This window comes from Pyrenophora tritici-repentis, chromosome 4 (assembly GCF_003171515.1).
Source record: "Pyrenophora tritici-repentis strain M4 chromosome 4, whole genome shotgun sequence".
Lineage (NCBI taxonomy): Eukaryota > Fungi > Ascomycota > Dothideomycetes > Pleosporales > Pleosporaceae > Pyrenophora > Pyrenophora tritici-repentis.
Window position 1 is genome coordinate 2,244,444 of NC_089393.1, and position 20,695 is coordinate 2,265,138.

Sequence of the window (20,695 nt, forward strand, 5' to 3'; positions counted from 1 at the left end):
GAAACGTGGTGCTTGGCTGCCAGACAGGTAGGGCTATACAGTATCTCTGGTGCCATATCCAGTACACAGACGCTCGCGCACGCTTAGGGTCATCGTTCGATCTATGTAATCTGATGGTTAGATAGTCTATCTACTTACCTAGCCGGTCAAGTTCAACCCCCGTATCACAACCGCCCACGTAGACTCCCGCGGTCCCGCGGTTTCCTTTTCCCAATTACTGCTTCTGCTCGCTATCCTCCGTCTCCGTCTCCGTCTCCGGTTTCCGTTTTACAAGTTTCCGTCATACAGCGTTTCCGTCATGTAGCCGTCTCACATGTCACATGTACCTCGCCTCGCGTGCTCTCCCTCTTTCGGGAAGCGAGCATGACTAATAGGGGCGGGGGGAAACACGGGCAATTGTATAGCAATCTGGGATTAAAACGAGAAGCGAAAGCTTGCGAAATGAATGTGTGTTATTAAAAGCTCTGGAGTATGTGAATTTTTATTTTGCGTGTCCACCTGATGCGTGGTGCATGTCACATGTCCTGCGATCATAGGGGTGAGGGGGGAAAGGAGGCTTACTTATTTGCTCTCACGTGGACATTTTGGCCGAAGAGACAACATCGTTCGATAAGATAAGACAAGGTAATGCAAGGTATCGTGAAAAAAGGGGCTAAACACGTGTTGCTGCTGCTGCTGCTGCTGTTACATGTGTCGGAGAATAAGAGAAGATGACAGTATGAGTTGTGCGTGCAGGAGGTGTGGCCTAGTCAAGTTCACCCAATACCCGTACCTGCACACGCAACTCGCACCTTGACTTTCTTTTCTCACTACTCAACTTAGCTTCATCGAACTTGAAAATGGTAGTAGATTCCGCTTCTCGTTGTATCGGGTTTCCGTCATATTAAAACTCGCACCGCTTTTTTGTCCACCTGGTATCATATCTTCCAAAAACACCGTAAAGCCAGTGTTGTTTCCTTTCCTTCTTTCTGCTTCTTCCCCCACTAGCTGCTCCCACGCGCGACCACGTCAATTGCTCAACGAGGCTTGGGGATATCTACCCGCTTCTTAGCTTAGGTATCCCGCCAAAGCCTGCTTAGATGTGTCGTCAAGGCGCTCCTGCACAATCTTGACGATGCGACCACTGTGCCGCGTGTCTGCATCCTTCAGATATTGTCCAACCCACTGCTTCACATCTCCAATTTCTGGGAACGGATCGCGAGGCGCCTTCTTGCAAGTGTTGAGCTGTGTAAAGCCAACGCCAAAGCCAAGCTCATCCACATCCGCGTCGGGAATGATGTCATCTGCTGCAGTCGGCACCGGTGGGTTGACGAGTAGCTCAATCAACCGTTGCGTCGTGAGCGTCCAGCCCTTGGGGTATCGATCGACGAACGCTTGTGAATCGCCAAGTGTCTTAGTAAAGGACACTACCGCCGTCTTTCGGTCAACGGGGCGAGCAAGTTTCTGCGTGTCGGGTAGGATAACGGTCAAGTAGATTGGTTTGAAAATGCTAGTAGACGTTAGTGCTATGCTCTGTATTCAACAAATAGATAGTGACTTACTCGTGCTGGATTTGGTCCGTGACGCTAATGAAGAAGTCCGTACCCAGTCCCTTGTCCAGTCGTGCAGAGACAAAATGGTAGAAGGAAATGAACCGCTGCTGGAAATTCTCCGTCTTCATGTTGGACAGCCTCGTAAGCATCAACTGAAGAATTGTGACAAAGTACGGTTGTAGCGCATCAGCGGGAATGTTTGACACGACAGATTCGATGAGTTCGAACGAGTATGTTTCATGGGCCTTGCTAGTGACCAGCTTCTGGAAGATACCGAGAATGGGCTCCAGCTGCGTCTGTGCGACAATGTGCTGTGCGTCACGAGCGACCATTGCACTCAGCAGACGGGCCAATGCAGGTACGTTACCACGCTGCTCCCAGACCGCACCTTGAATGATGATGGTGAACAGACTCCTGTAGTACTCACTCAGCTCTCCGGAGGGGTTTGCTTCTAGCAGTGCTGAGAAGAGTTGGAATATGTATGGAGAGAACTCCTCAACCTGGGCTAGCAAGCATGCCGCAAATGGCTCATACAGCTTCTCCTCAAAGAACTGAGGGTGTTTGGGCGCACCGAATCGGACGAGAGCGCCAATGCCCTCGAACAAGTAGTACTGGAACCTGGGGTTGCTAGGGTTGTGTCTGATGACCTTGACGATGTTGATGAAGTTTTGCAGCACAGTCTCGCATATCGGTAGGATACCGTCGCGGACGAAGATCAGCACACGCATGACACACTTCATCAAGAACTCGTTCTCTTGGATCTTTTCTGGGGCGGAGTTCTTGGTGATGAGCTTGAACAGATGCGCCAGGAGGTCTTTGGATGAATTGACAACATCACCCCTGGGAATGATAGGTTGTCGGTTGCTGTCCGTCATAAATAGAGCACGCTCGACAGCGATGGCGGCGTAAGTGTGGATGACGTAGTTGTCGTCTCCGAGCTGGTTAACGAGCAGAGGGAACGCTGCCCGCCAAAGGTCTGGTGATAGTTGGCTGCGGAAGACGTAGAGAAACTTGATGGCATCGACCTTAAGGATTGGCGATGCGCCTTGAGCCTGCAGGTCAGCTGCAATGTGTTGCTGGAAGAAATCCAGGATGTTGACATTCTCGTTTACACTCATGACACCTTGACCAGCAGTGGCAGTTCCCTTTGCGGCGATGGCAGTGAAGAGGTAGACTGCAGTGTCTTTTGACTTCCAGTTGTTGGCTGCATCCTTGGCATAGTTCTCGAGGTAGGCGTCGATGTATCTCTTTGATGTGGCTGTGACGAGTGATTCGAAACGAGACATGAGTTGACGCAGGAAGTTTGTAGCCGCGCGTCGGCGGGTGTCATTGTCGGATCCCTCTAGATCTCGGCGGATAAACTCAATAGGCTCGTCCTCGAATAGCTCCACGTCAGATTCGCGCAATGTCAGGTTCGGCAGGATGACCTTTTCAATGACCTGTACCAATACGTCTTGGTTGTTGAAAGCTTCGGCATGCTGTGTGGAGGCGACAGCTGTGAGGAACTGTAGGGCCTTGCTGACTAGGATGTCGTACTTTGTCTCCAGTCCAACCGACATGAGGAAGCCCCATGTGGTTTCAATAAACTGACCAAGTTGTGAGCCAAAAACGTCCTCATACTTCTGTATGTACAGCATAAGCGCCTCGAAGATGCCAGCGCGCACATATTCTTGTGGGCCTGACTCGGTGTCGTCGTCGGTACGCAGTGCGGCGTTGTCGAATACGAGGTATTTGTGGAGGAGGCCTGAGATGACGCTAATGTGGTCTTCAAAGACGGGCGGTAGATCCTGGCAGGAAAGATCGTAGAATAGCTTGAGAAGCAAGTCTAGGGTGGTGAAGGCGCCCTTGAGTCTTTCGGGGTCGCCCTGCGAGTTTGTAATGAGGGTGTCGGTGTTTTCGAGCAATTGGAGGAAGGGAGTGCCGAACTTGGACAGGACGTGGTTGATCTCAGTGAAGAGGTCGTCGGACCGGAACAGTGGCCGCCACCGCTTGAAGATGGAATGTGCGACCTGCAGTACACCATTGTTTACTACTATGTTGTCTGGTGTGAGGCGCGAGATGAGGTCGTCGACCAAGGTATCCCATCGCTCCCAGAAGTCGCTGTCGGCAATGGCGCTAATGGCCTCGCCGAGTTGCGCCTGTAGGTTTGCAGGGACCGAGACCATGAGGCCTATCAGCTCTCTCTTGATTGCCACAACCTCATCCTGTGGTAGCTTGTAGTTGCCATCTTCGTCGACCCAATTCCGCTTTACAAAGTTCTTGAAGTACAGCGCGGCGGCCAGTCGTGTGTTGGGGGGATTGGCGTCCGAGGCTACAATCTGAAGGAGGGTGAGAGAGAAGCCTGGCTTGATCTGCTCCTGAGCAATGGCTGCCTCGGCTGCGAAAAGTTAGCATGGCGTGCTGCAGAAAGTGAGTGGCATGTTAGAGGGGCAAATATGCGACCATGGTGGTTCTCAACATGACGCGCACAACGGGGGCTACGTAGGACGAGCACCGTGTATACCCCCTCAAGACGCGAATACATGCGCCCTCTGCCGTAACGAGACTTGTCAGGTGCACTACAGGTAGCACTATGGGAAAGAAAGTTAAAGTTACTGACCCTGCTTGTTCTGGCGCGGGTCCAGACTAGCGTTGAGCAGGCCGGAGAGGGTAGCGATATCGGTGGCCATGATGAAAAGAGCGAAGCCAGGGCACGAGTTGATTGGGGGGAGGGGGAGAATAGGGGAGGGGAAAAGAGCAACAAATGTTTTGGCGGATGGTTGCTGTTTGTCTACGCTAGTGGGGCTCGGAGCTTGCAGCTGGCAGCTTTGTTTAGGTAGGCGTAGGCGTAGGCGTGTGGCAGGGGTCTTGTACCCCAGACGTTGATTTTCATGTACAGCCGATTCAAGATACGACGAGATGCTGGCCTACCTTCTTTCCGCCAGTACGCCACCACCCCGACTCTTCCCCCCCAGGCGCCCCCTCCCGCGACCGATTGCGACAGCAAATGGGCTCCTATAGCCCCGCTCCCAAGCCTATCCGTTCGCCCAGCCTCCATGGTAGACTCGATGCGCCTGCGCCACTTGTATAGCTTTCTCTCTCCCACCTGGCCGCTGTCTGCGGTACCACCACCACCACCACCACCACCACCACGGCCGTCTGCACTCGACGAACACGCTGACCTCCACCGCGACACCGAGACGCATGTCTCCGCCGTCTGACCATGTCCCCCACACGCCCGACCGCCGCTCCTCCACCCAGGCAATCTTCACAGCCTTTCGCTCCCTGACGGGCGGGCGTCTGAAGAGCCCCACGCCGCCGCCCTCTGTTTCCTCTGCCACGTCTACGCCTGCGCGCACCCCGTCGCTGAGTACGCTGCGTGCTGGCTCTACCCCGAGCCCGCACTCAGCCGACGCTACCCTCCAGCGCATCAGCCAGGTCACAGGCCAGCATCGCATGGCAAGGCCAGTGACGGGTGGCCCGCCAGAACTAGACGACCTCAGCGTCCAGCTTGAGCGCAGCCGGCCGTTTCCAGAGCGCGCGGCAGCCGTGGATAAGATATGTGTCATTCTCGACGAATATCCCGTGCAGAATGTGCTGGCGCTGTGGTCAGTAGCGAGCGACCTGCTCCTTCCCGAGCAGCCAGACGAGGTGGCCGAGGTGGGGTACAAGCTCCTCATAAGTTGTGCGTCACTGTCGAACCTGGCCAGCATCGAGCGCACCGTCTTCTTCGATGCTGCGTGTTTGCGCAAGAACGACCGCTTCTTCGACAAGAGACTGCAGGTCGTCACTACCCTCACCAACCATGGGCGGGACATTGAGTCGTGCGAGTCGGGCATGGTATCCTTTATACTGACCTCCTTGGACATGTGCTTCCCCGCGAGTCGAGATGCCTTGAACAAGGCCAAAGGAAACAGCAAGAGGAGCCTTTCCTCTCTTCCCCCTGAGGTCGCCAACATGTTTTTCGCCTTCCAATATACCATCGATATCTGCAAATTCAACGCAAAAGTCTTCACAAATGACGATTTGGACCTCTTGCTGAGGCGCACAGTTGCCATTTGCAAGGCGACAAGTTACAGGCCTGATTTGGAAAGTGGCATAAAGCTCTTCGACACCATCATCACCTATGTCCATGTGCCCACAAAGTCCCTTCGCCACTGCCTCGAAGTTTTGTGCGAGATCCACATGCGCATCGCTGAAGTTCGGAGCCAGGCGTGGAATACTCTGAGCAACCTTTTCAAGTCTCATGTTGGTCAGGCCGCCCTATCTGAACTGTTGCATATTCTCCTGGATCCCCCTAGCCGAGAGATTCGAGAGGACCCAAAGGCTGGGAAAAGGCTTGCCACCATGTACATAGGTACGACCATGGTGCTCCGCCTTCTCCTAATAGATGATGGCCGCAACGAGCTGCCCAAGGTCCCCATGTCCCTGCTCTTTCCCGCACTCAAGGCGTCCATCAGGGTGCCCAGTAGTGCACAAGAGAAGACAGTCATCGAGCTATTGGACACAATCTTGTCCCAAGAAAGTCTGAGGGACCTCCTTCTTGCTGAGAGTGACTTGGGAGACATGCTGGAAATCATCCGCCTTTGTGCTGAGCGTGATGACGACCGTGCCCGCCCCAAGAGGACCAAATCCACAGACAGTTCCAACACCGTGGAGAAGAATACTATTTCAAGGCAGTCGTCCCCTCATGAAGACAGCTCGACGAACAATCGTCGTGTTGAACAAGATGACATTGCGCCACACGCCGATTATCCCCTGTTGTACCAAGAGCCTCATCGACGTGATCCGACGAATGGCATATTCCGGATACTAGTCAAATTAGACCACCTAAGCGACGCTCTCGATTTCGTTCAACGAGAGGCTACCATGGAACTCTTCCTCCATCTCTCACATAGCGTGAGCGATGCAACCGCAGAAAGGGCCATAGATTACTTTGCAAAGGAACGCTATCTCAACCCGTCGAACAGCGATTGGCTGGACCTTTGCCGTCGTCTAGTTGCTGGTATATTCAACGACACTACAAGACCGCGCTCGCTCCGAATTCGGGTCGTCCAAGTATTGCGGGAAACGTACGTTGCCGTAGAGTTACTGTGCGCGAGCGAAGTCGTCTTGCAATGCGAAGAACTTCTTCTCACACCCATTGAGTCTGAAGACGATATTGAAGTCCTACAAGAGCTTTTAGACTTTGCAACGGATGTTGCTGATCAAGCAAAAGCCGCTAGGTTTTCAGATATCATTCTCGTCTTGAAACGCCGCCTAGACCGGCAGCAGTCTATAAACACATCTGCGTTACCTCCATGGCAATCTCCCTCATTACATACCAGGGATGATGGTCATTTTCCATGTAACGTAATCGCCATTGCTTTTGTGCGGTTATTCACTCGAAGCGTTACGCATTCGGCGCGGAAGACACGCATTCTGTACGAAGCGTTGCGCGACGTTGCTGGAAGTGACAAGTACCCACATGATGCGCGGCTGACTGCCCTCAAGCTATTGTTCCGTTTGCGCGCCGACGCTCGCCATGCCCTCATTGTCAGTTCCTCCTCGGAAGGTCAGAGGATTGCTGCAGAGCTTTGTCGCACAGTGGAGACAGCAGTTGCACCCGAGAGAAATGAGGAGAACGTAATGTTCGATCAGGTGAGGTTTGAAGATGCATCCTCGTGGCGCGATAATCGTAAAACCTCTGGTTCCAGCCCTCATTCTTCTCTTAACCGGCACACAGGTCGCTCCACTGCTTCATTGGGTCGCGTGTCAAAGCCAATACCTCCACTATGGATGTACCCTGGTCCCAAAGGCCTGCCAGAAGAGCCCTCATCAGAATCTAGTCGGGTGGTATTCTCACATATTGATGCAGCCAAGTACCCCCTTAGTGATGATGTTTTGGACATGGAAATCACACTTTGGCTCGAGTTGATCATCTCTTTGCTCCAGAGACCACCTGATTGGGAGATTTACAGTTACGTGCTTGTTCATCTTGGTCCTCAGCTATCGAACCAAGCATTGGTTCGCAGTTGTGTTGTTCAGCTCCGAATGCTGAGAAACGTTCTATGTGAACAAGTGCGGAATGCGAGCTTCCACGAACCTCCGCCGCACACGCTTCTGAAGAAGGCAGATGTTGCCGTCTGCCTATTCCATACCTTGACTGTCATCATCAGTTACCACGAGTATTTTGAGAAGAGCGAGGAAGACGACCTCGTCAAAGCATTCCTACAAGGTATTGTGCAATGGGATCGAACGTCAAAGTGGTGCATTCATGCGCTATCCGTTTGTTGTTTTGAAATCCCACTCTCGGTCAGCAAGTCGCTTGATACCATTGTCCAGAAGATGTCGCAGATCATCACGAAGCCAGCCACAGCGATACACATCTTGGAATTCCTGACCTCCATGGCACGCCTTCCAGAACTCTTCAAAAACTTCCGCGAAGATGAATTTAAGCTGGTATTTGGAGTGTGTTTCAGATATCTGCAACACATACGTGACCAGCAGGACCGATCCGCACACGGAAACATGCTACAGAACGGTCATCGAACCCTGCGACACAGTGGTCCATCTAGGGACTTTACAGCATCTTCAGACCCAAGAGCAGCAAAAATAGCAAGTGTCGAAGATGATCAGTCTGAGTATCTGAATTCTTTGGCCTACCACGTGATCACCTTCTGGTTTATGGCCCTGAAGATGGAAGACCGCCCAAAGCAGATACCATGGATCACTAGAAACCTGTATCATACCGACAGTTCTGGGAAACAAGTCATGGAAGAACAGGGACAGGTCATTCTGGACATTATGAACATGGTCGCGTATACAGATCGTGATGAGACAACACGCGACGAGGTCTTTGCTAAGCCCGGTGATGGCGAAGTTTGGAAAAAGACTTGGATCGTAGGCAACGCGCTCGTGACAATAGAGACGGCTGCAAGAACTGGCGCATCCCTTATAACCACTCGTCGACCAGTAAGTCCTGTATGATTGCGCATCATTTACGATTACTTACTCTTGACAGTGTGGCACCCGCTTTATTAAAGTACGACCCTTGCTTACGTCTCCACCGCGACACCAGATGCCCATCACCATTGGCCTCGCTTCGGAAGCGTTTTATTCCGATACATACGTTGGCATTCTACCAGACGACATCTTCCAGTCTTTCTATGCACCTCTTGGTCTGAGCAATCCACCTATACCCCTGCCTGAAGATGAGCCGACACGCCGTGCGATTGCTACATTCGACCGGATTGCAACAGTCGACAACTACAAAGTAGGCGTCATATACATTGGCGAAGGTCAGACCAATGAAAGGGAGATTTTCATGAATGATATGGGATCTCCAGCATATACTTCGTTTATCAGCGACCTTGGCACACTTTGCCGACTCAAGGGCGCCAAGTTCAACACTGGCGGCCTAGATACGCGCGAAGACATGGACGGCGAGTTCACATATTGTTGGCGCGATCGCTGCATGGAGCTCGTTTTCCACATTCCTACTATGATGCCAACGAACCGCGAAGACGACATGACGTATGCCAACAAAAAGCGCCATATCGGCAACGACTTTGTTAACATCATATTCAATGACTCTGGTCTACCTTACAATTTCGACACGTTTCCTTCACAATTCAACTATGTACATATTGTCATCACACCTGAGTCACGGGCCAGTTTTGTCGATCGTCGGCTAGACACAGATCCAACTGGTAGGAATCGCTACTACAAAGTCCAGGCCATCTCCAAGCCTGGATTTCCAGACATATCGCCAGCAGTCGAAACCAAGATCATCTGCGGAAAGTACCTTGCCGACTACTGCCGTCTTATCGCCATCAACGCAGTCGTCTTTTCCAGCGTATGGTTCATCCGCGCCGGAGGCGAATCCTCCTCCTCATGGCGCAACCGTCTCCGAGAGATCAAGCGTCTCCGAGAACGCTACGGCGCAAATGACGCTCAGCCAAGCCATCCACCCCCAGCATCACCAGCTGGGAGCCAAGGCCTGTCCAGTCCGCCCTCTCGGGAACAAAATCTCGTCTCGCCCTTCCAACGCATGAGTATTGCTACCCACATCACTGACGGCACGAGTCGGAGCTCCATTAGCAGCTCTTCACACGACGTATGAAATTATGTGGCCTTTAGACTCACCGCACATATTATGTGGCTTCCTGGTAAAATCGCAGTTAGGCCTCTTCCATGTGTATATAGATACCCCAAAGGTTTTCTTGTTTTCTTGGTTTTTGTTTGTTTGTTTGAGTAACGTGTTATATAAAAAAAGTTGACTGCTTTTTCTCTTCGTTCTTGTCCTGATTTCTCTCGACTCAATCGAACATGAATTGGTGGGGTATAGTGAGGTTCTAAAAGCATCTTCGGGCGTGGCGTCGTCGTCGTTGTCGTTAGTGTAGAAGTCTAGCCGTCCAGATAACAAAAGTTGTGTGCGTGTGTATGTATTTGCTGTTCTTCACATTTTTTCCGTGAGGCATTCGCTGGATGGATAAAGTTCTGTTAGATATCATCGTCTGGTATCGTCTGGGAGCCGTGGTTTTGGGCGGTCGTCCCGTTTCGGTTGACTGTACCATGATACCATTTTTTTTTCGCCCGCACACTGGAATCTGGAGCTTGTGAGTCCTGAGTACTTCATGATTAGGTATACACCTAAATGTTATAAAATACTGGCTAGTGGTGGGTAAGCACCTAATAGACGTGTCTAGCGACCATAGTGGCCTTGTTACACTGGTATGTCAAGTATTTTATGACAACTAGGTGGTACCTAATTACTATAGAAGGCTCAGACGGAAAGATATACAGCTTATTTTCAATTTGAAATCTCAATTATGGTTGTGTGGTGTCTCTTTACTGTGAAGGTTTGAAATGTAAAATTTATAGTTTAATGTTGTGTCACTGTTAGTTGTAAGTGGATGAGCTCTTATGTCTCTCTAATTTTCAAGTATGCATTTCAAGGCCACGATGATATGATGGTATTATCGAAAGTTAGGGGTTTACTAGAGTTTTCGATTTTTTCGTTATTTTCACCATGTCACCGCTACTGCAACAGCGCACATTTTTGTGATAACTACCCCACATATTATTTTTTAGGTAGTTCTGCATGTTACAATAGCAACAGTGAACACCAAAACTCCGTTGCAACAGTCTGTTTGGTTTCGCGCCAGCTGGTGATTGCGGTATAGATAAGATGGTTGACCCAGAGATTTTCGATGACATCGAATTGCTGTTGGCTTGTGTCTAATCGTACGGCTCAACTCCACATGAGTACCACGGTTGCTCGACAACTCTGTTGTAGCACGCATCGGCTCAGTATATAACAACCGCTGCCTGCCTTATTTTCTTCGACAACTTCTTCTCACATCACATCCATTACTTGCATCATGACTGCTGTCGCCAACAAAGCTCAGCCCTTCCGGTTCTTAGATCTTCCAGGGGAGCTGCGTAACAAAGTATACAAGTCGTTGTTATGCTCATACGAAGCCGCGCCAGATCGCACTGAAGATAATCATCCTATGTACTGGGATACTGTGCAGAATTACACCTATGCGTCCCATAGCAACGACACAGCCATCCTCCGAGTCAAAAGCCAAGTGCATCGCGAGGCTTATGATGTCATGGTGAAGACTAATCGGTTCGTCTCGGTTGTAATTGAAAGCCCCGCGCCAATAAACTCCATGCTTCGAGGTGCATGCATTCCGCTCGTCGCGAGAGGAGAAAGTGTGACTAGTTTCCCAGGGTATGTAAGAATCTTCATGACTGCCTTAGAAACCCTTCTAACAGTGTCAACTTAGCCGCGTTCTTCATGTCGCTATTCAGACAACAGTCATATTCACCTTTTTCGGACCTCCCGACCGTCCCGAATCCATCGCAGCAATAATACTCGCTCGCGATCTCCCACTGTTATGCCGTGGTATATCAAAGCTCCAGGACCAAATCTCACGAGAAGCATCAAAGTTCTGGGACCTGAAAGTTCTGGAGATGCAGTTCATCATGGCACCTGTCCTTCTTTCCCCGCGACCGCGGTACCGGGACGACCTAACTTCCTTCTTCTGTGAAGCTACGCAAAGAGCTATATTGGGCCCATTTATCCCCCTCTGGGGCGTTCATCACGTAGATGTTTGTGGACATGTCTTACCTGAGGTCGGAGCAAAACTCAAAAATCTCCTTGAAGCAGCTCGCTGGCAAGATCCAAAAATCATGGCAATGGATACAGTTCAGGCCCTGGTGTTGGGGGTGAGGCATGGCAAAAGGAATATCATGGTAGCTTTTACCATCTGGACTAAAGCTTACTCCGCAATCAGGCGTATGAGAGCGGGATCCTGGTGGACTAAGCTCTTAGATCTCGGCGGTAGGATTTTCATCAAAAAGGTCGCATGGTTGCAAATGTGGCTGTGTCTCAGCGTGGTAAAAGTGGGGAACGCTTTGTGGGGAGACACCTCCAGACACTATGACATACCGTGGCGTATTCAGCACGCTCGGGGTTCGGCGATCCGTATGGCATGGACCATGGCAGCTTCGTCCATCATTCCTGGGTACTGGAAAGAGGATTACACATACCCATTATCGGATACGTTCAATGTGCATATCCAGTATGAACTAGCAATGTGCATCAAGCTTTGGGGGAAACCAAAAAGAGCTATGGAAGCTGTCATGGCCATGAAAGATGCTTGGGATATGGATCCGGATGATCCAACTCTTCGAGAGGCGTATGAGGAAATGGTAGATTGGCAAAAATCTCTGCATAGGTAGTTTGCTGGAGGTGAGGATACTTACCACCAACAGCTTTCTTGGAAACTGAGCTGGATGGCAAATTGGAGGATACAGAGCGATATGTGGCAGAACGCTGGGGGCGGTAGAGCCGATTACGATTATTTTCAAGCTCCTACGATGAAGTTTTCCGTACTACAAAATATAGTCGACAAAAGATGGGCTTCCGCCAGCTCAAAGGGATCTACGATGGCGTGTCTAGCCGATTACATATAGTGACGGCTACAGGGATAGATATACTTGCAATAAATACCACTTCAGAATACTTCGTCAATCATCACGCTACCTCCATCACTGCCACATTGATAACCCAGAAGACAGTGTAGCACAACTGACAGTATGTTATGAATAGATACTTGAGGTTCAGAGGACTGCGCAGTCTGTACTGATCTATGTTTGCAGGAAGAAAGCGGTCGCTCGGGACTATGGTCTGCTTAGGTATGTTGGCTACCAATCCGCTGACTACTATTCGTAAACGCGGTATTGGAAGCCTCGATGAGATAGAATACGAGGGTTTATGTGGCGACGACGGAATTGAGACCAGGCAGGCGGAGAGGATTATCGCGTAAGGTTCGGGTTGAATAAGTGTTCGAGGTATATTTTCGATGGGAGCAAAAAGCTGAAGGCGCCTAGGACATACTATAGTGTTACAGTTGATTATGTGGTGACAAAGCTCTGCCTTGATGACGACTGGACCTTTTACGACTGTCACTTACTGCCTTGTGAAGCTATGCCAGTGCAGCATTGATGCCATTAATGTCCCTTGATTCACCTTACCCTCTTTAGTATCTCTGCGCTCTAGAGACGTCTGTTGTGGAAACATGAACGAGACGAGCGCGGTTGCTGCGATATGAACAAGAGAAACTGCACTCTGGGACAGTCTTGTGTGCAGACTCGGAATGGACGTCATCGCTGTGACCGTTTCGCAGCGTAGTTTAGGGGGCTCGGCTAGTCGAGAGATGGCAACGCTGCACCCATGAAAGATACTGTTTAGCTGGTCCTGAATTTCATTGAAAAATCTTGCGCAAACAAGATCTCGTTGTCGGATACAATGATGTTATCAGAGAGAACTGGGTCTCAACGTTCCTACCCGCAGCCTGTCGGAGGATAGCACCAAGCGCGACTTGGCTTTTTACCGAACCTTTACCGTTGCTTTTTGCATTACCGGTTGCTAAACCCACTCTAACACGGAAATTTAAGGCCCGTGTGACATGAACAGACACCAAGCGCGCGCAATGGCAATGCAAAAGGCTCCACACATTTTGTTGACAGCCGAACGACGACACGCATGTAAACAATTTCCCGTGCAGCATCGGTTCGGTGGGGGTTGGGCGGTCAGTGAAACTATCGGTTTGTTCTAAATGAAACAATTGCGCAGCTTGCCGCGGCGGTTGCACGGGATGGTCCTTGTAGAAAGATTCGACTAGATCCAATGAGCGAACCGATGGTGGCAATCCGTCGACTTGTCTAGATTGAGGCATACGCGGTTCGGGCTGGTTGAAGGATGATGAATGTCTCCGAAGTGGGTTTTTTCCATCCGCGCACAGGTTTTGTGCCTGGTACTTGGGTTAAGGTATTGCCAGGGCAGGTATAATAGGGAATTATCATGCCTACATGGGCAGTGCAACTCGGGATGTGGATCACGGACAAGGCAACCGCAGTCGACAGTGAAATGCCGCAAACCCCACGACAAACGTTTTCCCGTAGTTTCGTAAACCAAAACACCGTTCCCAGACGCTTACATCTGTCATGCTCGTGGTGGAACCGCGCGCTGCTGTCGACCCACTGTCAAGGAGAGGTATGAAACAATCAGAGTCGGAAGCAACTGGAGGAAAATTGTGGCGTGAACGTTGGATTTTCAGGTGCAGGATTCATGATGCAGAACGACAAGATGAGAACAGATGCAGTGGACCACCATGCCGAGTACCGAGCCCACCTTGATGCCGTCGATTGATGGAGAAATGGTGGCATGAGGGAGGATGTGCACTTCCAGCGGGTGCGTTCCTGAGTCTAAGCGAACTGGTACTAGCGTTTCTCGGCCCCTAGCCCCCGACAGGATGTGAGTTCTGTGCATCAGCCTTGCTCACCATAGTATGTAGTCTTACTATCAAAATACACAGATAGACCGTAAGTGTCAGCTCACCGTGTTGGAACAGAAGCATATTACCTAACGGTGCCTCCCATACTTGCGATCATGACGTCTTTTCGCTTTAACGATTCATCTCCTCTTCCCCTGGTGTTTCGACTTTTTGAACAATGCCTGCGTCGATCAGGAACTCCTACCGCGAACAGTATCGTTTACCGCCTGGACAAAACGCCCAACCGTGAAACGCATGACAAGCGATACCCGGTGAACAGCGAAGACCCCCGCTCCACCGACCTGAACCAGCCAACTGACGGCAGTCATTCCTTTTGCGTCAGGTCCACTCCTCTCATTTGACATGTGCTATTGGGGAGTGACATGGGAGTATCTGGGTATAAGTACGGCTTGCAACCCGCAAAGGTACAACTCCTCACCCACACAGTCATTCAGTCAATCGACACTCGCTCTCTTCACATTCGTTCTTCTTTCTACGCTTGAAGCGCCTCACATTCTTTATCCGTCTTCGTTGATTTCGAAGTACACAACCCCTTGAACACCACCCTTTTTATCAACCAAACTTTTCAACAACTTTACCAATCCAACAATGCCTTCCAAGATTCAAGCCGCTGCTCTCCTTGGCGCCCTCGCCGCTTCCGTCAACGCCCACGGTCGTCTTGCTGCCATCAAGGTTGCCGGTGAGGACTTCACCTCCTACGACCCTTCCTTCCAGTACCAGAAGCCTGCCCCGGAGGTCATTGAATGGTCCTGCCCCGAGTGCCTTGACAATGGTTTCGTGTCTCCTGACATGTACACCGACGCCAGCCAGATTGCCTGCCACAAGGACGCCACTGCCGGCGCAAAGGTAGCAAAGGTGGCTGCAGGAGGCAAGATCGACATTTCCTGGACCACCTGGCCCGAGTCCCACGTCGGACCCGTCATCGACTACATGGCCAAGGTGCCCGATGCGACTGCCGCAAAGGCCGGTGACCTCGAGTTCTTCAAGATCGCTGCTGCCGGTTTCGACGGCGGCAAGTGGGCTGCTACCAAGCTCATTGCCAACAACAACACCTGGTCCGTCACTGTCCCCGAGAGCATCGCTCCCGGCCAGTACGTCCTCCGCCACGAAATCATCGCCCTTCACTCTGCTGGCGATGTCAACGGCGCGCAAAATTACCCCAAGTGCATCAACCTTGAGGTCACTGGCTCCGGTACCGCCACCCCCAAGGGCACCCCAGCCAACAAGCTCTACACTCCCACCGACCCCGGCATCAAGGTCAGCGTCTACGGTGACAACTCAAAGTACCAGATGCCCGGTCCCGCCCTTTTCTCCGGTGCGGGTGGTGCCGGCTCTGGCGCTGGCTCTGAGACTCCTTCCGGCTCAAACTCGTCGGCTCCTGCTGCTACCACCAGCGCCGCTGCCGTCGCCGTTTCTTCCAGCGCCGCCGCTTCTCCCACTCCTGTCGCTGACTCTCCTTCCGGCGGCGACGCACCTGCTCAGACTGGTAGCCCCAGCAGCGGCGGTGCGCTTCCCAAGGAGTTCACCATTGACACCTTCATCTCTTGGCTCGAGGAGAAGGCTGGCGGCAAGAGCAGCCAGAAGGTTCGCCGTCACCCCCGCGCTTTCCGCAACTAGACGTCTAGCTGTTTAGTTGATGGAAAGATGAGACGCAGTAAAAGCGTCTGTATGCATGATTGTTGTAAAGTTTAGTGGTAGTGTGTTCTTCATTTCTTGTACCTATATTGCATCTGAGTTTCCTCTTATAGGCTCATTTGCTTTCTTTCGACTGAATGACATGTGTTGTACACATTACTTGTTATTTCCTGACATGCCTGTGAGTGTGATGTGAGCGATGTTGGTGTTTGACATGGTGGATACCCTTACAACTAGTTTTCGTAATCAGTCCCCACCAACCCTCGCTTGACTCACCAAGGCACATTCTTTTCTGCTCTTGCCTGTTGCCGGTCGCTCTGGCTCTTCGCATCCTAGAATATAATTTATCTAATTCCAGAATTTTTCATCGAATAACATCCTCCGAATTAGTCCATCGGCTAGGATATCTCGCTTTCATACTTGGATCCGAGAAGAGCCGGGTTCGATTCCCGGATTCGGAATTCTTCTTTTTGCCTTTTTCGCGACTAAAAATATGTAAATTCTCTTTTTTGCTGCCGTCTCGTGATGTGAGGCGAGAAGCTCGCCTTAGATTATTCCAAACCATACATCTGCACCCTAAACCAACAGACCTTACCTGTATAAACAAGCACTTAATCACATCATCGCCAGATACCACCCCATGCTCTGTTTGCTTCAGCATTATTCGCTCATCTCGTTCAAGTAGGCAGCACGCATGGTGAGTCCAGCAGGTAGTCAGTAGTATCCCACAGCAAGATTACTCAATCACAGAAAGTGAGAGCTTGGCGACTGCAATACCCTAACATTGCATTATGTGATTTATGCTACAGTTACTGTCAGCTGTAGCGATCAGAACGACGACGTGCGACAGCAAACTACAAACCCCCCATCTCAAGACGTAATTGCAAGGAAAAGGGCACCATAGGAAAACTATCATGAAAGAAATTACGTCTCCCTCAACGACGAAAAAAGACACATGATACCCAGATCCAAACACATTGCATTTGCATTTACCCGTTTGAACTGACTGACGATATAAAAGAAGAGGCTCCGACGCCATACAAAAAAGCCCATGGTCCCGATACCGTACATGAACTAATCCCCAGAGAAAAGGCAATAAAACTGCTTAGTCATACATCTTTCATCATCAGAAAATCCGAGTCTCATGATGAGTACCGCCATGTCTCCGCTCCGTGGACACCAGACGGTGCAGGCTGCAGCGGCGGTAGCACAGGATTTTTCTCTCCACCCTCCTTTCCGTCATCGCTAATCGGGCTGGGTGTAGGTCGCTGCGGCTCTTTGGGTGGGGGCCCAGGCGGTGTTTGCGACGGGGACGCTTGCATGCTTCGTGGCAAATCATACGACATGCTCGAGCGGGGGCCAGATAGCGGATAGCGAGGTTGAGGCGCATGTGGAGCCGCCGAAGTAGCCAGTTGCTTGAGCATTTGCTCCCACTTTGGCGCTTCTGGGGTTTGCGTCGTGCGAGCCATTTCGCGCTGAAAGGCATCCGGCGTTTGGAACTGCGCTGCTGGCCTTGGTGCAGGCGGCCCCGCTGGCCTTGGTCCATAGTATCCAGACGTAACCCCACTAGGCGCAATGGGCCGCGGCGCAATCGCAGTAGGTGTAGTACTAGCTCTCGGCACCGGCGGCTTGGGCATCCATTCAGGTGCGATTCCACCATCCAGTCTATAGGGTGATATGTAAGTTTGTGTCCTCCGTAGATAACAGTTTCTGAGGTAGGGGTAGTTCATAATGTAGGACAAGTATTCAGTGGGGGATTGGGCAGCGTAAATCAGATTAGCAGAGGGTGTTACGGCGTACATTGGAGGTTTGGGAGGCCCAGTAGGGTTGCTCGACATGCTTGAGATCGACGTGCGACCGTTTGGCGCCTGGTTCTGGCGACCTGGGGGCCCATAAGGCGAGGCCGCGCTTGATCCTGGGGTTGGTGAGTAGGGTGATGCTGGCACCTGGCGAGGGCTCTGACCATAGGGATATGGCGGTAGAGTGGCGTTCGACGGCTGCGCATACTTGTCGATTCCACTCAGCAAGGGCCCAGATGTTGCTGGCTGTGCCTTCCAGGATGCAGTGGAATAACTCTGCGGCGGTACATAGGGATGGCACTGAAATTGTTGCGGCTGAGGCTGCGGTGTCCGTTGAGAATGATAGCCATGATACTGTTGTCCATACGGTCCAGCTGGCATCCGATGGTCATAACTGACATTGGGTTGATGAGCTACAGGTGAATTGGGGTTCTTCCGGGTGTCAGGATTATACACAGGCGACCGAAATGACGTTATCACCGTATCCTTTGGCTTATAAGTGTACGGTCGGCCATCTGACAGTTGTATCGTGGTCCGCGAAGGCACCGCGATAGGCGCAGGTTTGATGGGGTATGTAGCCGGATACGAAGCACGGTGGAATGTCGGCACGGGAGGGGGTGGTGGCTTGACGGTATCTAAAAAGTTACTCTTGGGATTGTTCCTCTGCTTGGCGGGATCCTCAGTGTACTGTGGCCTGGCCTCGGTCGAAGGTTTCCCGAGATAGTACCACAGGCGATCTTCCTTTGCAAGGTCGACCTTGGCCATCTTTTGAACGACGTCAGGAGCAGTGTACCACTCAGCCCACTTCTGCACTGAGTTGGGATCATGGAAAGGATCACCCATTTCCGGTACGCCGTCTGTGCGATTGGTAATGTCAAGCGATGCATCCGTCTCCTTGAGGTGCTCTGGTAGTGGTTTAGCGTTGGCAGATGGCTTGGGTCGCTGTGATTCGTCGGGATGAAGCTTGAGAATGTACTTCCACTCTACCTCAACGCGGTCACCGTCAGGTAGAACGTCAACAAGGACAGCCTGTTCACCAGGTCTATTCTCGACGACCTGTGCACCATAAATTTGGTACATCTCACCACCCACATATTGGAATTGGATAACATCCTTCGGCTTCAGCGTTTTGCCGTAAGCCAAAACATACTTGTCCTTTTCCAGTGCTTCCACATCGACAGTCTTATTGTTTCTCTTCTTGGGTCGGTGGAAGCGGCATCGGAAGTCGTAGCCATCGTAAAAGTACTCTGTACCCTCCTCGTCGAATGTTGGCATGGGGCCGAGATCGACCTGTACACCAGCCGCAACAGCACACGTGGCGTGGAAAGCCCTTGTGCACTTCTTTTGTGAACACTGGAAAACAGCTCCGCGCTTTGACCGACAGTAGTTGCACTTGAGCTCCAGACGGTCTTTGCCAATGTTGGCCACGTTGCACACCGTTTCGACATCAGCCTTGCTGACGATATAAGTCTCTGGGGTGTAGTCGGCGCAGATCCTGTGAGCCTTCATGCCGTTATCGGTCGGCAGCAAATCGTCGTACTCCACATCGTTAGGGCAAAGAATGCACGGCATACCCCGACCCGGAATTCTGATGCGGATGCGAATGCGCTTGAGCTTCTTCGGCCGAGGAGTCTCTTTTGGATCTTCCTTGCCGCGCTTTCTCTTCGCAGCTGGTTTACGCGCCCTTGGTTTAGCCTTGCCAACAACACTGGCTGGCGGGCTGGGTAGACGGTCCGCACCATCATCTTCATCTTCCTCATCATCAGTCTCCTCGTAGTACTCTGGCGTGGGTTCGCCTCTCAATTTACGCTCAATCTCGTTGACATCAACCCATACACTGTCAGACTCGCAGAGACACTTCTTCGCAATCCTGCCGTAGCTCAACCACGATTCATTCGCAAAATTGACCGACTCTGCGCAGTTGTAGCCAATATTGTACCCCGAATGATAACCGTAAGGGTATGTGATGACGAATTCGCCCTCGTAGTGGACCAGCCGGTTGACCTTGATATTAAAGTCTCTCTCCAGTCGCTGGGGAGAAATCAGGTAGGTCTTATGACGGAGGAACTGGGAGCAGTGCTTGGCGTCATTCGGCCAAATGGTCTTCATCGCAGCTTCGAAGCGGCGAGCATCTTCCTGAGATATGCTGTACCACTGTTTGGGAGCACCAAAGTGGATATAGTTGATGCTGTAAAGATCCACATCTTCCAAGTGCCAAGCAAACGTAGCTTTCCACATACCCAGGTAGAGGTAAGCTGTGTTGACACCGGGGACTTTGGTGCCAAGAACGTCGAGAAGATTAGGTAGCTTGGCTACATTCCATGAAGTCGTCCGCTCGTCGAAAAGGGAGCCTGGCATGTCGGCACCATACATGGGCTGGCCATAGTTGATGGTCTTCCAGTAGTTGTCCTCTAGCTCTTTGCATCTCTCGACGGTATACTCCTCCAAGCCGGGTAGACGGTAGTCAAAATCCTCAAACGCAGCCTCATCAATGTGATCTGCCACTGCGCCCCTGTTGTTCAGTCGTCGTGACGATACAGACTTCTTCTCGTCAACAGTCTTAGGCTGACGACCGCGTGATCTGACAGGTGTCGCGTCTCGCGGTTCTTTCTTGGCTCTCCTGGTTGAAGTCTTCTTCTCTTCCTTGCCAGGCGATGTGGGTGTGGGAGGCACGTCGATGGAGCCATCCTCGTCGTCGTCCTCTTCAACCTCCTTCTTCACCTGTCGCCTCCGAGACTGGCGGCCAGATCGTCTAGAAGCAGGCGAAGCTTCGTCGTTTGCAGGGGCAGCTTGCGCGCGTGTAGAACGAGTGCGAGATGGTGCCTCTGCAGCAGCTTTCCGGCGCTCACCTCGCTTGGCTGGTGGCTGATGATGCGGCTCATCCGTCACTGCGCGCCAC

The 20,695-nt window shown here is 51.5% G+C and overlaps 5 protein-coding genes across 5 annotated transcripts; 3 read left to right on the plus strand and 2 right to left on the minus strand.

Moving 5' to 3' along the window:
* Positions 1-1,047: 1,047 nt before the first annotated feature.
* PtrM4_096430 (CSE1, CAS-CSE protein involved in chromosome segregation) lies at positions 1,048-4,201 on the minus strand (the record flags this gene model as incomplete). The annotated part of the gene is made up of 3 exons (XM_001933976.1): positions 1,048-1,489; positions 1,542-3,909; positions 4,132-4,201. 3 exons carry the CDS (start codon positions 4,199-4,201, stop codon positions 1,048-1,050), a joined length of 2,880 nt encoding a protein of 959 aa, XP_001934011.1.
* Positions 4,202-4,715: 514 nt separating this feature from the next.
* On the plus strand, positions 4,716-9,615 carry PtrM4_096440 (DUF3384 multi-domain protein; the record flags this gene model as incomplete). The annotated part of the gene is made up of 2 exons (XM_001933975.2): positions 4,716-8,465; positions 8,515-9,615. 2 exons carry the CDS (start codon positions 4,716-4,718, stop codon positions 9,613-9,615), a joined length of 4,851 nt encoding a protein of 1,616 aa, XP_001934010.2.
* Positions 9,616-10,876: 1,261 nt separating this feature from the next.
* On the plus strand, positions 10,877-12,245 carry PtrM4_096450 (uncharacterized protein; the record flags this gene model as incomplete). Its single annotated transcript, XM_001933974.2, has 2 exons — positions 10,877-11,232; positions 11,288-12,245. 2 exons carry the CDS (start codon positions 10,877-10,879, stop codon positions 12,243-12,245), a joined length of 1,314 nt encoding a protein of 437 aa, XP_001934009.2.
* Positions 12,246-14,950: 2,705 nt separating this feature from the next.
* On the plus strand, positions 14,951-15,979 carry PtrM4_096460 (Glyco-hydro-61 multi-domain protein; the record flags this gene model as incomplete). The annotated part of the gene is made up of 1 exon (XM_001933973.1): positions 14,951-15,979. The coding sequence occupies one exon, from the start codon at positions 14,951-14,953 to the stop codon at positions 15,977-15,979; it is 1,029 nt and encodes a 342-aa protein (XP_001934008.1).
* A 1,160-nt stretch (positions 15,980-17,139) lies between these two features.
* PtrM4_096470 (uncharacterized protein) lies at positions 17,140-19,368 on the minus strand (the record flags this gene model as incomplete). The annotated part of the gene is made up of 1 exon (XM_066107190.1): positions 17,140-19,368. The coding sequence occupies one exon, from the start codon at positions 19,366-19,368 to the stop codon at positions 17,140-17,142; it is 2,229 nt and encodes a 742-aa protein (XP_065962858.1).
* Between the last annotated feature and the right edge of the window lie 1,327 nt (positions 19,369-20,695).